Source organism: Phaethon lepturus, unplaced genomic scaffold (genome assembly GCF_000687285.1).
Source record: "Phaethon lepturus isolate BGI_N335 unplaced genomic scaffold, ASM68728v1 scaffold3087, whole genome shotgun sequence".
In the NCBI taxonomy this organism is placed as follows: domain Eukaryota; kingdom Metazoa; phylum Chordata; class Aves; order Phaethontiformes; family Phaethontidae; genus Phaethon; species Phaethon lepturus.
The window spans coordinates 15,050-30,029 of record NW_010551020.1 but is presented as its reverse complement, the minus strand read 5'-3'; the positions used below and the strand labels follow the sequence as shown (position 1 = coordinate 30,029).

The following is a 14,980-nucleotide window of genomic DNA, read 5'->3' as shown; positions in this document are numbered from 1 at the left end:
GTCTAACACGCACTTAGCTCATTCTTCCCTTCCCTACTGTCTGCCTCTCCGCTTACTCAGATCATAAATAATTTGGGGACAAATTTATCCTTGCATCAGATAAAGAACAAGCTGATGCAGGTACTGACTGGAGCATCTTAGGTCCCTTCTAATACAGTACTGTGTTTTATCGCTGATTCTGTAGGGCTTTTTAATTCTTCACTGTAAACAGTTTCACCTTCTTTAACTAAAACGAATGAATCTGAACTGTGTTTATACCACTTAGTGCAATGATACTTAAAAAAGGTCTGCTTAAAGGTTAATGGCTTTAATTTCATTTAGCTTGTGATTTCTGTTTGCACCACAGGTTTTCACAACCACCAAAATTATTCTTGTAGTATGTACTTACCATTCTAGAGAGTTTAAAAAGCTAAACAGAATTTAGAAAAACACATACAGAACAGTATTTCCTTTTCCTACACTGGCTTAGAAATTACTTCGCTTAAACATTTTTTAGCTTGCTATATGTATTGCCTATCATCCACTGTATCATTTTTTTGTTAGTCTGTTAGGTTTCTTAACACAGAATCTGGAATTTGTTAAAGTATAACTTTTATAACTCATTAACTACAAAAGAGTTACAAAACCAGCAAAACTAAAGCAGTCATAACAGCACTTAAAAAAACCTCTCTATATTTGCAAAACCAGTAATCTCAGAAAGCAAAAAATGCACATGGTTTTTAACAAAGATGTGGTAAAGATCCAGATTTGGAATCAGTTTTCAGCATTAATCCATCATAAAATATGTGATTACCCAATATTCTGTTTTACTCAAGAAGCCAGCAGAACACCACCACAGTGAATTCTGTAGGCTTCTATACATGCATATTAAATGTGGTTTATTTTAGGGAAATTCTAAAATAACATCTTACCTTTAAAGTCATCTCTTGGGCCTTGCACTTCCTTCTTGTTCATTTTTCTGTCAGTGCAGGAATTGTTATGGGCACCTTTGGAATTGTTTTCTAGGTAAGCTGAGCTCGTTCCTTTCTTGGAGGGATGAGGATCACAGAGTTTTGCATTAATCTTATAAAGCTCGAGGGCCTTAATGGCTGCTGCATTGTTATCCATACGGAGAAAAGTTGGACAGGAAGCACAAAATTCATTCGTGCAGGCTTCATTTCCACAGCCCTCAGTTAACTGGTGGTAGTAGCGCTCTATTAGATGCTTTGCAGCTGCTCGCTTCCTGTAGCAAACATTCAAACAGTAAGTACAAGGATTAGTAGAGCTTTCACATACAAAGCTCATTCAAAAGCATCAGCAAGGCAGAGATTAGTCAGACACTGAAACACAAGATTTCTGTGTCAGAGAGGACACATCAGGAGATTTTTTCAAATGCAGGATTCTCATCTTGACAAATGCAAATATATTTAACACACAGTTTAATTTGTGGGTTCTATGTAAATGGAAGGTTTATGCACAGTTTTCAGCTTTACATTCTAGCGTTACAGTGGACACACTCTTGTTCAGTTCTGAACAACCTCAATTGTCCCTGAAAAAGAGAGCAATTTAGATGCAAAGCAAGACTGCAAGTGAAACAGAACTGGATCTCATACAGGTGACTGAGTCTGGGTATAGCACTGAGGTATGGTTGCCACTGACAGAGGGAGAATTATTGAAATACAAATGATCCAGGCATTTATTTAATAATACTATCAACGCTACACCAATAGGATATAAACCCTTTAAAAATCTAAACCATTTTTTAAACAAGATTCCAGATGACTAAGTTATCAGATATTTAGTCTATTTAAATCTGTAGGAAAAATATTCCTTGGTTAAACTGATGACAAAAACCACGATTAAAGATGAGCTCAAGGCTGAGTATCTCTCTCCTCAGCTTAATAAGGTATATGGTTCTCTAAACAAGCTATTTGCCAAATCCTCTCCTTTCTCCAGCGATTATACATGGCAAGTATGTATTTTGAAGAATTACAACTATATTGCTAAACAAGTCAATGGGCTCAGTACTATATATTACACACACAAGAAAATTTAACTGGCCAATAAGTCCCAGACTTTTACAAATGGTAAAGAAATTGCCGTAAAGCTGCAGGTAACTGGGACAGAAGCTGCATGCAGCACCAACAGCACCACATTTGACCACATTTTGGAATGAAACCACTAAACCTTCACTGAAGAATATGAGTTATTAATTAAAAATATCAACTATGAAACATTTAAAACATTTTGGTGTAACGTGCAGGCTAACTTTACCTAACATTAGTGATACAGTACTATAAGGACTGGAACACAGAAAGCAAGATTTTCATCAGAAATTGAGATATTAACTTAAAGTTGCCTTTTCCAATGTTGATGTACGCACAGATTCTGCACAGAACAAGTACCTGAGAACTGAAATGCTAGGCCCAGTGGTACTACTCAGCACTTGCTGCACCTAGCTGTTAACACTGGCTGGTTAAGTATCAGAGCTCCAATGAAGCTGCTTCAGAAAGGAAAAGGTACTCAAGTTTTGAAAGTAACTACTGAGGTGTATATTATTCAGCAATAATACTTTTGCTCCTTCCTTTTCACCCTTCAAGATCTCATGATCCTAGGGAAGAAAATATTTCTTGCAAAGAAAACCATTACCTCAATATCTACCTGAGCTTTCAAATGCCCCAGTGAGTTCCAAGACAAGAACTGAATAGAAAGGTTTCCCTGCAACCTTGAGACAGAGGTGGAAAACCATTAAAAAAAAAAGCAGCACCAGCAATGCCATCAAAACCACTACCATATAATAGCTGTATTCTGGTCCAAGGAAAGAATTCTAGCCTCTCCAATTTTTATGTGTAGACTTAGGAAAACCTTCCTCTCTCCACATATGTATAAAAAGATAAGGTTGTTTTGAGCCTGTTTTTCATACTTCAGCTTTTAGTATAAAGGCTTTAAAACACCAACAGTGTTTTAACACAGCTTAGATCAGTACATGATTTCACAGATACCTATTTCTGAATGCCAAGACTTCATGCTTTGATCATTCTTGACTTTCAATCATTTCAGACCTTCAGATTTGGAGTGTGAAATGTTGTCACCTGTAAGCAGGTAAGCTTATCACATGAAAGACTTCCTTTGTAATACTGAATTTTTACATCTGAGCTATGGTCACCTGTCTCACCAACACGCTCCTTATTTACTTCTCTTGCAATCTCTCCTATGCATTACCTTGATGCCTTCATGAAAGCCTTCCAACTCCAGTTGAAACTTACTGTTCCTTTTATTTTCCTCCCTCCTTCTCACTGACCATGTTTTCCACAGTGCATACAAAATGCTGGTTATTTCATATACACATTATCATTTTAAATCTATCCTTCCTTGTCACATTTTCCTTCCACCTTATTTCTCTATTGCAGTCTATACATAGATCACAAGTTTTTTGCCATAATTTTCTGACCTATGTAATACACTTATGAATGTTACATGTATTATTTCTCACAGCTGCTCTAAGTGCATATGTATTACAGGTGTGTGTATTTATTTATTTACCTAAAGCAGCTAGAGCTGTTATTCAGATTAAATATATTGTGAAAAGCTGACCAGTTCCTTAAGAGTTCAAACTGGAGAAACTGTTAGTCTCAAAAAGGCATGCACACCTTTCTAGCTTACGTAACATCTGGTTTGAATGAAGTTATATCAGTGTTTATACACTGAAATACTAACAACACATTTAATCATGTTAGCTAAGTTTAGACTTGTATCTAACAGTTAACTTCTGAGGGACTCACTTTTTTGCTTCCATTTTTTAACTATGAATTACTTCTCAAACTGTGCCATGCCTACAATAATGTTGTCTGTACAAACATCTTCATTTTGACTCATGGCCACAGACTCATTGACCCAAGTTCTGTGAAATTCTATTAGAGATGGAAGGTTCAACTGAAAGTTAGAAATTTTTTTTTTTTTTAAATTCAACTATGGAAGCAAACAATACAATGTACAACAGTACTAGAATACAACAGTATTAGAATTCCCCCCCACCTCTCCGTGGCGGCTATTCCACAGAATTTTGACATGGCCTCAAATAAATTATTTAAGTAAATAAAAAAGGTGGAGAATTAAAGTGAGGATACAGACCTAAGAAGGTAGAGGAGAATTTAATGAGCCTTTTACAAGGCTACTCTTATTGAGGTGCATCCATGAAAGCACTTAAAAAGAACGCAGTTCCAAGTAAACCAATGTGTGATTTTACAGAATAGTAAGATATCCCATACCACATTCCCATTAGGGTACTTGAGGCATTACTGTCACCGTCCAGTGCCAACAGCTCACATTTCTATATTATTTAGAAAAAAATGTAGCCTACCTTCTCCATTCGCCAGAGGTGAAAACTTGATCTCTTTCTACATTCCCTTGCTCATTTAGTATGTAGAAAACCTAAGTTCTTAGCCTGAGGCATTAAAACTGGTTCATCAAGTGAGGTAACACAAAACCCCTCTCTATTCTTAGCTCACCCTATACTATGAAGACTGCAGCTCCCTTTAAATTCCTATACAGGGATCAAGTGAAGATTAACTGGTTCCCTATAAACTCAATGACTAGTTTACTGTACATTAGCACACAAGACATCTTCTAGTGTAGCTAAGGCTGCAGTGACTGTCTTGCATATATATTTGCAAAGGGTCACACTTTTGTTGCACATTCAAGTATGAAACTGCACTGGTGTGGTTGCAGTTGTAAACGTTTCACAGGCATATCCTTAAGCCTTAAGGGTAACTTCCCACAGAGTGGGCCTTGTATAACCTCCTCAAGCAAGACTTGTTAATTCAGTAAGGGGGAGAGGCACCTAAACAGACATCTTCCTTCCCCAAAGTCCAACAATTTCACAAGCACTTTTATCCATTTAAACAAAAATTAGTATTCACTGACTGACTTAAAGAAAAAAAGAACACCTTTAGACATTTTAATTGTTCTTTAGCTAATAAAAAGCCAGATAATAAGTACTTTGTATTTGTAATTAAAATGCTGCCAAAACTGTGGAGTATCACTAGAAATGTGCACCAGTGAGCCTCTACCTTTCTAGATACCTCAGGCAAAGGTGAACTGGGCTGCATTTTGGGTTGTGAAGTAACTTCTGAATGTCTAAAGCACATACAAAAAGGATTGAACGCACTAGTTCAAAAGTTCCTATGTAACAGCATCCAATTTGCATTTCCCAAATATCTTTAACTACAGGGAAATGCTGCATATGGAAACTTTTGCAACAGGAAAAATCAGATGTTTAAGCATTTAAGGAATTTTAGAAAACTCTGAAGCATATAATCCTTTAGAGCAAAGAACATTCATCCAAGTTTCAAAACTTGCCTGAAGTTAAAAATATCTGCATAAATGCATCGTTTTTGCTTTAAGTTTACCTAAATTTTAGAAATACGTATGAAGGTTTCATACTTGTCTGGAAATATCAATATGAAATGATGTATTTCTGAATGGCTTCTCCTTGGGACACAACAACTTTTATATTATTTCTACACAGAAGTCTCACATTGCTCCAAGATAGCATATTTTAGTAAGCGGAAATTTACAATGGCCCTTTTTAACAAAACTATTAGGAATTCACAAGTGCCAAAATGTTCATAAGCTGTCTTCTTTCTTAGCACAAAAAAAACGCAATGAAAGTACTAATGTGCATGGAAACTAGAGGAAAAATTATGTTTGTCTTTTGGATAGGGGCAAAAAAAAGGGACCATTTTTTTTAGTACTAATAGCAAAACAACTTCCAGTATATGCCTTAACAGACAGGACCATAAACAGACTTATACACCTGCAACAATTATGCTACACTGTGGAAATAAGATGACCAGCAGATCAGAAACTGTTAAAAAAAGTGTGGGTTATGGATGGACATCTTTGTGAAGTTACATACTGCTTTCTGAGAGTTTCAGTTTCAAACCTTGCGTGTTGGTTTCCTGCCCATGTTTAGTTAGAGTAAGAACAGCGGTGCTAGAGAAGACAAGCTTCCAGTAGAAGCACTGCCCACGCAGACCCTTTTGAAGCAGCGTGCACACTGAACTGCCAAATGCTCCACACAGAACTGGAGCCAAGCCCTCTGTTCCAGCAGCGTTGTAACACGTTCTGCCCGTCTCGGCCACTGACACTCCACCAAACGTCTGCAAATACACATGGAGCTCCCATTTGAAAGATCTTTGTTCTTTCCAGTGTGGTGTGCACCAATAGCTGGGGTACAGACCGAACTCCCTTGGACCATACTGGCTTCACTCAAGGGACCTCCCGCCCTACCACGTATTCTAGATCCACTGTGCCTCCAGGAACATTGTGTGCTGACAAAGTCAGGCATGGCGCTTCCTCAGGAAGGGCAAACCTGAGAACAGAAGAGCTGTCCTGGCTTTATGGAGCAATGCAGAAAGACAGCTAGAGAGAGGGTGTCAAGAACATGGTCAGCACATATCTCTTGTACCATATCAGTACTTGTCTCGCAGACAAATTACTTTGCTGCAGTCCTTTTAGAAAAGCATCCTTCATTTCTGCCCTTTCCTCTTCAGGTTATTAGCTCCAAGACTCTACAGAGAATGTTATTCCACAGACCAACTGGTTTCATATGCTAGTTCCCATCTGTCCTTCTTAAGAAGGCATGCCGTGCCCTATCACCTATGCAATCCCTCCAACATTCAGTTAGCCAAAAAACAAAGAGATGAATAATGCATCAATTATACCCTGGCTTTTCAACCCAAGCAATTTCAGGAAAAATCTGTGCCGCCGCCCCCCCTCCCCCCGGCCCTTACAGGCCTGAAGCCATTTAATTAGTGATTATGGGGAAACAATTATTAAGCAATTATTGAAAGCAATCAACACATGTAAATGGTAATGATTGTAGGCATACAGTTGACTTTTAAATACTATGCTCATGTTTACAGAATCAGTGCCTTTTGAAAAGTCAGGGAAAAATACAGCCTTCATAAAAAAAGCCGATAAATTGATTTGAGTACAAATAAAAAGTAGCTTGGGTTACTGCAGGAATAAACTTAGTAATAAGTTTAGGACTGACTATAAACTTACATCATCTTACTCTCTTGAACAAATTTGTTATTCTTAATATTTTAAAGAAAAAAGTACACAATTGTTATCAGCTGTTAAACTCCCAAAGAATAATCACATCTAACCACACGAAATTTTTCAACCGTTCTCCAAATTTTCTTTTAAAATATCAAGTAAAGAGTCCTAAACTCTAATACTCTCTACTGGCTGTGAGGCCACAATAAGACCAACTTTGTCTTTATTGGAAAGAAATAAAATGACATTAACCTCACATACTTGCAGGAATCTTTCAGTCTGTCTTTATATTCTGGAAAAAACAAATAATGAATATTTTATCAAATATTAAACAAAATACATATTCTTTAGTACCTTCCGTGTCTTCCCTTAAAGAAGTCCTGGCACTCGAGCACGTACAATTAGACTTCATGTTGTACTATACTTGACAAATTTAAGCTTGTTCAGTATGAAATTTATACACTGTATTCTGATCAGCATCCCAACCAAAGAAAGGAGATTATTAGCACTGCAGTGAGATATCAGAAGATATAGACAGTAACTTGGGAGACACTGATTCTAATTTTCTACTTTTAGACGACTAAAGTGTTTCAGTAGAAAGCGTGATATAAGTGACAAACTATTTCAGACAAAAATTGACCATTGCAACAGTGTGAAAAACAGATGAACTGATAAGTCAAGCTATTGCTAAAGTAAACAATTAAAAATTATGTAATTTAGTGCTAGAGAGGTTTCAAGAAAGTTATCCGAATCAAAGCTGAAAATTAATGCAGACCTGTGACAGGAGCAGACAGGAGATGATGATCTTAAAAATTCAAAAGAGTTGAATGAATGTTAAGGAAAAAAGACTTCTAACTCTGAGCTAGGACCAAGATGTTCATCATGCACAGAGCTAGAGTTTTAAAAGCTTGGGATAAGAAAAACTTATCCATGGAAGAATTTGCTGCGTAAGAGTCCAGAAGAGTCAGTAGATTGTTTATTTATTTTAATTCACACATGTGAAACATATGTGACTGTGCTCTTAGTACAAAGCTTTGCAATGCAGAACACAGAAACAAATAAAGCAATTATATCAGCCAACTAGAGCAAAAACAGCTTAACCATATATTGTGCAAAAAATAAAACACTTGCATAAGTTCCTGCATTTACTAATGAATATAGGCATGTAAATAACATAGTTACTATTACAGCTACACAGGTAGGCTTGCAGGTCACGCTATTACCCAGCCTGCCATTCCACCTTATGTGGCAAGAGCAATTATGCAGCAGGATTGCAGAAATTCTCTGTAATAGGTAATGTACACATCACATTGTGACACAGTGTTAAAAAATTTAGTTTTGCAAGTATAGCATGCATTAACACTGTATAACTAATACACAAATATGTGAATCCCTACAGCTTGACTGGCTTACATCTATTTTAGACAGATACCCAAAATCTACACAGTGAGAGTAACTCTGATGATCATTCTGCACAAAAAAAAAAAATTTCAGCTTTCACACAGAAAAGCTTGCTACTGTAGATTATTTTTCCAAGTTCAGTTTTAAGGAGGACAAAACACACACACACACACACACACACAAAGTGTCAAACTGCTAGAAGGAAATACAGTTGTACTGCCTTTTCCTTCTCATTTATCATGGGTTCTTAGAGTCTGTTTCACACCACTCAAGTTCCTTGTTTCTGACGCATCTTCCCTCACAGCGTGCAAAAAGCAGTCAACTGACAATATCCAGGGTGGACTATGGCCAGTCTACAGCCCGATTTTGTCCATTTGGCTAGGCTACGGAAACAAAAGAACACAACTCAACTTGCTGCAGGAACAATAAAACACAATGCAGCAGGGGCTGCTGCTGGAGACCATGGCAGGATTTGGCTGCCCTGCAGCCTCTGTCTCTAACACATACCCACGCAGCAACAGCCAGTTACCTCTCAGGTCTTGATGCCTGCAACCTGTACTGCTAAGAACGCAACTAGCCAGCACATCTGTAACAGATGGCAAGAGAGAGGGAAAAGCTAATTTGTTGTCCCAGGAGAAATGCTCCTCCTAGGACAAGAAAAGACTTCACTGCAGTGAATTGCTAAAAACACATGGGAAAAGTGTTCCATGTTTCCTTCTCCTCACTTTTAAGGTTAGATACACAGTTCAGTGTGGAAGGGCTCACCTCAGCTCTGCTTCTCCCCAACTTGGGCAGCTACAGCAGAGAAGTTCTTGAGCAACTGACACTATGTCCCCAGCCTGCAAAACATCCTGAAACTGGCATTCAGCCAGCAACACATAAAATGCTAGACCACTTGGGGGGAGGGTGTGGAGGAGACAGTTTAAAGTCAGAGGAGGAGTTTGTGGCAGAAGCAAAATGAACCCAGGTCTTTTGAAGCCTTGGACACGAACCACTGGGCTACATTCCCTCTATTATTTTGGAATTTGTGCTGTAAGCCAGAAAAGCAGAGTTTGTGGTTTCCCTATTTGAGTTTTATGACAGGATGGTTTGAATAGCAAGAAAAGAATTTTTGTTTGCTAACTCACAGAAGAATAGTCTCAAGTAACTTTTCTTTTTTTTTTTTTTAAATGGTCCTCTCATTCCTGCAACCCTTTTGCATTTAAAATTGAAATGAACATTTCAGCCTACCACAATCTTGCTTCTAGTTAATCTTGGCTTCTAAGCTAACGAAGACAGACCAAAACGAGGTTCAGAACTGAGCAAGAAGCTACATGAATACTGTTTGGTTTTCTGTTTCTAGAAGTAACTAGTATATAAATTTGCCAAATTAAGTCAGACTTTTTTTTTTCCTTCTTTTGTTCAGCAATCCATTTGCCACAATAGGTATTAGCAGGTATTGTGCCTTACCACTGAAGTGTCTTCAAATCCATGCAAGATGTTAGTGAATAGCAGGTAGAAATTACACGCCTACTGGCAAGTCTGAATACAGGCCTGAAGATTTCTGACACTGTCTTATGCTACCATCTACTGGTTCTCATTAAACCAAGCCGCTGAACTTTCCGTTTAACCAAGCCTCCCCTCCAAAAAAACACCACAAAAAAGAATCATCACAATTTCTACAGAGGCTTAAAATTATTTTTCCATAGCAAAATACTAACTTGAAATTTTCTAAGGTGATTCCATAGTTCTACTCAGCTTCTGTCGTCTTTTTTTCAAGCAGGTGCAAAAGTAACTGTTACATACATTCAGAACATTTTAAAACAAGATATATCAAACTCATCCACTCATTTACTTACATTCGGCTAGTTTCAACGTTTTCAGAGTGAGGTTCTCCTGGTGATCTGCAAATACATATAAGAACTTTAAGCACTGTTTGTTATTTTAAGTCATTACAATACGAAGAGTTAAGAAAGGTGGAAAGCGATGAAAATGTATTATTGACACAAAAAGCATCAATTTTTATGCACTTGCGCATTTAATTTGTTGCACCAAACTCTAGAAGACAGTTCATAACATGAAACCTGACGATATAGTTAAGCCAAATTTCTCTAAAAGAGGACAGCACTTTTTTGCCACAGCTCAGGCAACAGCAGCCATTAGAGAAGAGTTCTGCTGGCAGTACTTCTGTATTCAGGTTGCATAGTGCACTGGTTTTGGGCTAATTCTTCAGAACCACTTCGGTAACCAAAATGTATACTCAAAGTTTATCAGTGATCAATAGTTATAAACAAATTCTCTGCACAGGTGGACTCTAAGAAGCAGCAGCTTAGAAGCAGGTCTCAACAGAATCTTGAAACCAATTTCCTTGAAACAAAATTCCTCTACTTGAATTTATGGACATAATCTCCCAGAGCAGAAGCATAAAGGCAGCTTTCTGTTTCTTCCTTCCAGCCAAAAGATCATCCAGTAATATTCAGAATTAGGCGTTATCGCCTGGCATTTTTGAACACACAAGCAGCACCTTTGTTCAGCTTGCCAACCCCCTTGACTTGATTTACAGAGTATGGGGTATAGTTCCATATTAAGTTAAGTAGGCTAAATTATAGTCACTTAGCTCTTCCTTATTCCCATCTTCTTCCTTATGTCAGCATTGATTCAAGAAGTTAACTTTTTTTTTTTTCTTTTAAAGACAGATTATTTTTTTTCCTCCCTTCAGGACTTCCCCTACCCAGTGAGTTTGTAGCCGGATGATCCAGGAGACAAGGTAGTACAAATGCAGCAGTTTTGACTTCAATCATCTTAAGCTGCCTTGAAATCACACCCTGAAGAACCTTATCCAACCTTCACTTGGATATAGATTTTGGTACAGTTAACCAGAACCGCCACACTGGATATATTGCATGCGGAGTGGAAACAGAGCACAGCCATTAAGGTAAAACTCTGTAGCTGACATGAACAAAAATGTCTTTCAGGACAGAGCTTTCTCAAAACAGAAGTGAGCTAAAATCTACAAACAGAACTCACTTTGTAGGTTTCAACAGAGTTTGCCAGGGGACTTCAGTCAGCGCAGCTAAGCAGGCTTTGCCATAGCTTTACTGGGAAAATCTCTGGTTATAGGAATGGAATTTCTGAATTTCTCTATTTACTATATGACTACCAATGCTATTCTAAATGCTATTGGAAATCTCCACCTGTAGCCTGAAACACTTCCTTTTTTCCTGTCTTTTGTTGTGCTACCTTACTGGATGGTCCCTCCTGTTTATTAAAGCCTGGACTGTTCTCTGAATTCTCTACTAAAAATCTTAGTTCCTCTAATGACATACAGATCTTAGAAATTTTCTGGATGTTACCAAACTGTACTTTATTAACAGACCCAATGCCTAGAAAGCATTTCTGGCAGACAACTTACAATTCCTAGGCTAGCTGGATACTATGCAGTGACAGATGATGCAGAACACGGGAAGTTATTTGTTTATATTCCACCAAGTTATAAAATTCAACTGACACTAGGGATGGAATTCTGAACTTATAATCCAACTAACTTAATATACATGCTTAAAATGCAAATACCCTCTAACTGGAAAATAACATAAAAACTGCCCAATCTCAAAATTTGGTCTCTATTTATTCCCTCCAAATGATGTTTCCCTTACTTGTTAAAGTTCAGGATTGACAACATAGTTGCTGACAAAAATAATGCTCAAAAGCAAAACAAATCAACATTTCAAAACAAATTTCAAAATTAAAAACAAAACAAAAAATGTGTGGATGTGGTGCTTCAGGACATGGTTTAGGGGACATGGTGGCGCTGGATTAATGATTGGACTTGATCATCTTGAAGCTCCCTTCCAACCTTAGTGATTCAGTGATTCTGTGATTCATTTTCCTTCAACTCCAGCAACCAAAACAAGTCACTAAATACTTAGCAGAGAGAAAAGAATCTAATTTTTTTCCCCTAATTATTCACCTAAGCATGTAAGTGCTAGAACCTGTACAACCTGAGGAGCAGTGGAAAGAAAAGTATTTATAGTTATACTGGCTAGCTCCTCTACTCACATTCAGGACTTCAGAAACTGACAGCAAAGAGCTCGGATGTTTGGGGTGGTTATCTTTGTTTTAGTCATGGGAAATACAACAAAATGAAGCTTTAGGTTGAGAGTAGTGCTTTAAGTTGCTATGAAGAGACAAGTGAGACAAGTGAAATAGTGGTGTTAAAACAAAAAAAATCAAGATTATTAACCACTTTGAACCTTTAAAATACACAGCAGTATGAAAAAATATATAAAAACTGCAGATTGGCATCTAAACTTAGCATGTTAAAAATGGTAGCCTGGTGATGTGCAGTAAAGACATGTAAACACAGCTATCAGTATATCCAAAGTATCTTCCTATCCTTATCGTTTGTGTCAGTTTTATCTGTGCTTTGAACAGACAGTGCAGTTCAGTATATGCTATTCTGCAAAAAAAACATTTTCTTCTATAATATAAGACAAGTAATATAAGAGAAGATAAAGTTTCAGGGAAGTTCAGAAAAAATAAAACCTAGCTGAGTCTGAAAAGGTTTGGTCCTTTAAGGTAAGTGGTTCTACAGAAAACAGGGATCAAATTCCTTCAGCTTATTGTTTTCTAAATATGAACAGACCTACCATAACTATGATTTGCAGAACTATTAACGCACTTATTAAGCAGATTTTAAAAGGTTTCCAATGACAATGTAAGCACCAAATAATATGAGCTTTCAGTACTCATTAAAACAACATGGAAGATCAATCTAATTACAGGAATTGTAGTTGTTTGTTGAGAAGCTATTTATTCTGCAATACCCAATTGTTTACAAACAAGATACCTTGTTATTCCTCTGAGCTGGCAACAGTACCGAAAAACAACTATATAGTATGGCAAGACATCCTTTCATCATGCTTAAAATCCAAAACAAGAGAAAATCTCAGAGCAAATGCTCTTACAAATTTCAGCTTTGAATTAGATCGTAGGTACTAATCACAAGACACCAACTAATCTGAATACTGCAGTATGAGCTAGCAAATTCAAATGGTGGCTCACTTCCAACAACACAGGGAGCAACTTCTCCATTCTGCAAGCCACTCCTTTTTACCTCCATTGTACCGCCCTAGGACAGAAAAGTAAAGGTATGCAAGCCTACAAATCTTAACATCATCAAGCCTGGACAAACACTTTTAAAAAATTTGAATAAATTGCTTAAATAAGTATGCTAAACAATTTATACAGAATTTCAGTAAGACTGTAAAAAACACCAGAGACTTTTAAATGACAGTACTGCTCTTAAGAGGGATACCACAGAGCACCACAGTGCTCACATTTTACAAAGCAGACAGAGGCAAGGTAAGTGAGCTTTGAAATCACTTAAGCAAAAGTCAACTTTGCCAGTTATCTTAAACAAACAATATACCTTAATACTATTTATAAAACTAACTTCAAGCCATATAAATGAAATACTTTTAAAATAAACTTTATACTAAAAAAATCAATCCTGAGAAACAACATGATACGCTTTATGCTTACCTTTTACAAGCTGTGGCCATTCGGTGACATCAGGGTGATCACGACTTTGAGTCACTGATTAAAAAGAGTTGTCACACCAGTCCTGTATCACGCTGGGCTAAGCATAAGCTTAACAATTCTAAATAAGTAAAAATAATTCAGTTAAAAGTACTTGCAAATTATTTTCAGCCAGTACACTAAATAAAAAACAGAAAACAGAAGAAAAATATTGATGCTAAGCGCTGTTTTATCTGCGAAATTAAGACCTCCTGCACAAAAAAATAGTTCATTTTTGAAAGGCATTCCAAGACTTCTAGAGTAATTCACTATGGTACACTCAACTGCTGAACTTGAAAATTCACCAACTTATTTTTAACCTCTCTAAAAAAAAATAAAACCAAAACCCATCTCTTGGACCAGTGGAAAGCACCCGACATCAAGACAATAAATATTCAAAGATTTGAAAGCACGTGCGTAAATGAACTGTATGTTCTAACTACAATAAAATTCCATTAGTTGCTTCTCTGATACAACTCAACTAACACTCGTTCCTAATGAGGTTCTATGTTTCCAGGGGGGCAACATGTAACTTGCACTTTGCTGTGTGCCTCTCCCCAAAATGACATAAGCTAAAGCTATGTAAAAGTTCAGAAGAGCAACCTTTGCCATCTGTCGCCAATCTTTTAGGTTCTTTGCTTCATTTACACCACATGTACTCTCTCCTCTCCCTTAAATTTTCAAAAGTGTATTTTACCTGTCAATTGTTTCCCGTGATCTGGCTCCACTGGTATAAATTGAAGTGTTGGTCCTTTACTTTGTCACGCAGGTGGCAGCCAATGATCACTCAGCAATACTCGTGCCCAGAGCGCCCTGGGACCACCCCAGCTGATTACTTCCATGGCTGAAAAGGAACCAGTTAGTCTCTTACCTACTGCTATGATCTACTCTAAACTTACGTTAACTGATAAAATATTTCCAAACGTAACCCTCAACACTCAGTTCACCCCATTCTCTCTCCCACCCAAGCTGTAAGACA

At 37.3% G+C, this 14,980-nt stretch overlaps 1 protein-coding gene across 1 annotated transcript in view; it reads right to left on the bottom strand.

Annotated features, from left to right (window-relative positions):
- UBE3A (ubiquitin protein ligase E3A) overlaps positions 1–14,980 on the bottom strand; it is a 49,991-nt gene that overhangs the window by 23,551 nt on the left and 11,460 nt on the right. Inside the window, exons 3-5 of the mRNA XM_010290713.1 lie at positions 13,966–14,083; positions 10,281–10,325; positions 912–1,222 (exon numbers count right to left, since the gene is read on the bottom strand). Of these exons, the coding sequence (XP_010289015.1) occupies positions 912–1,222; positions 10,281–10,325; positions 13,966–13,985 (376 nt within the window). The 5' untranslated portion in view covers positions 13,986–14,083. The remainder of the gene's footprint in view (positions 1–911; positions 1,223–10,280; positions 10,326–13,965; positions 14,084–14,980) is intronic.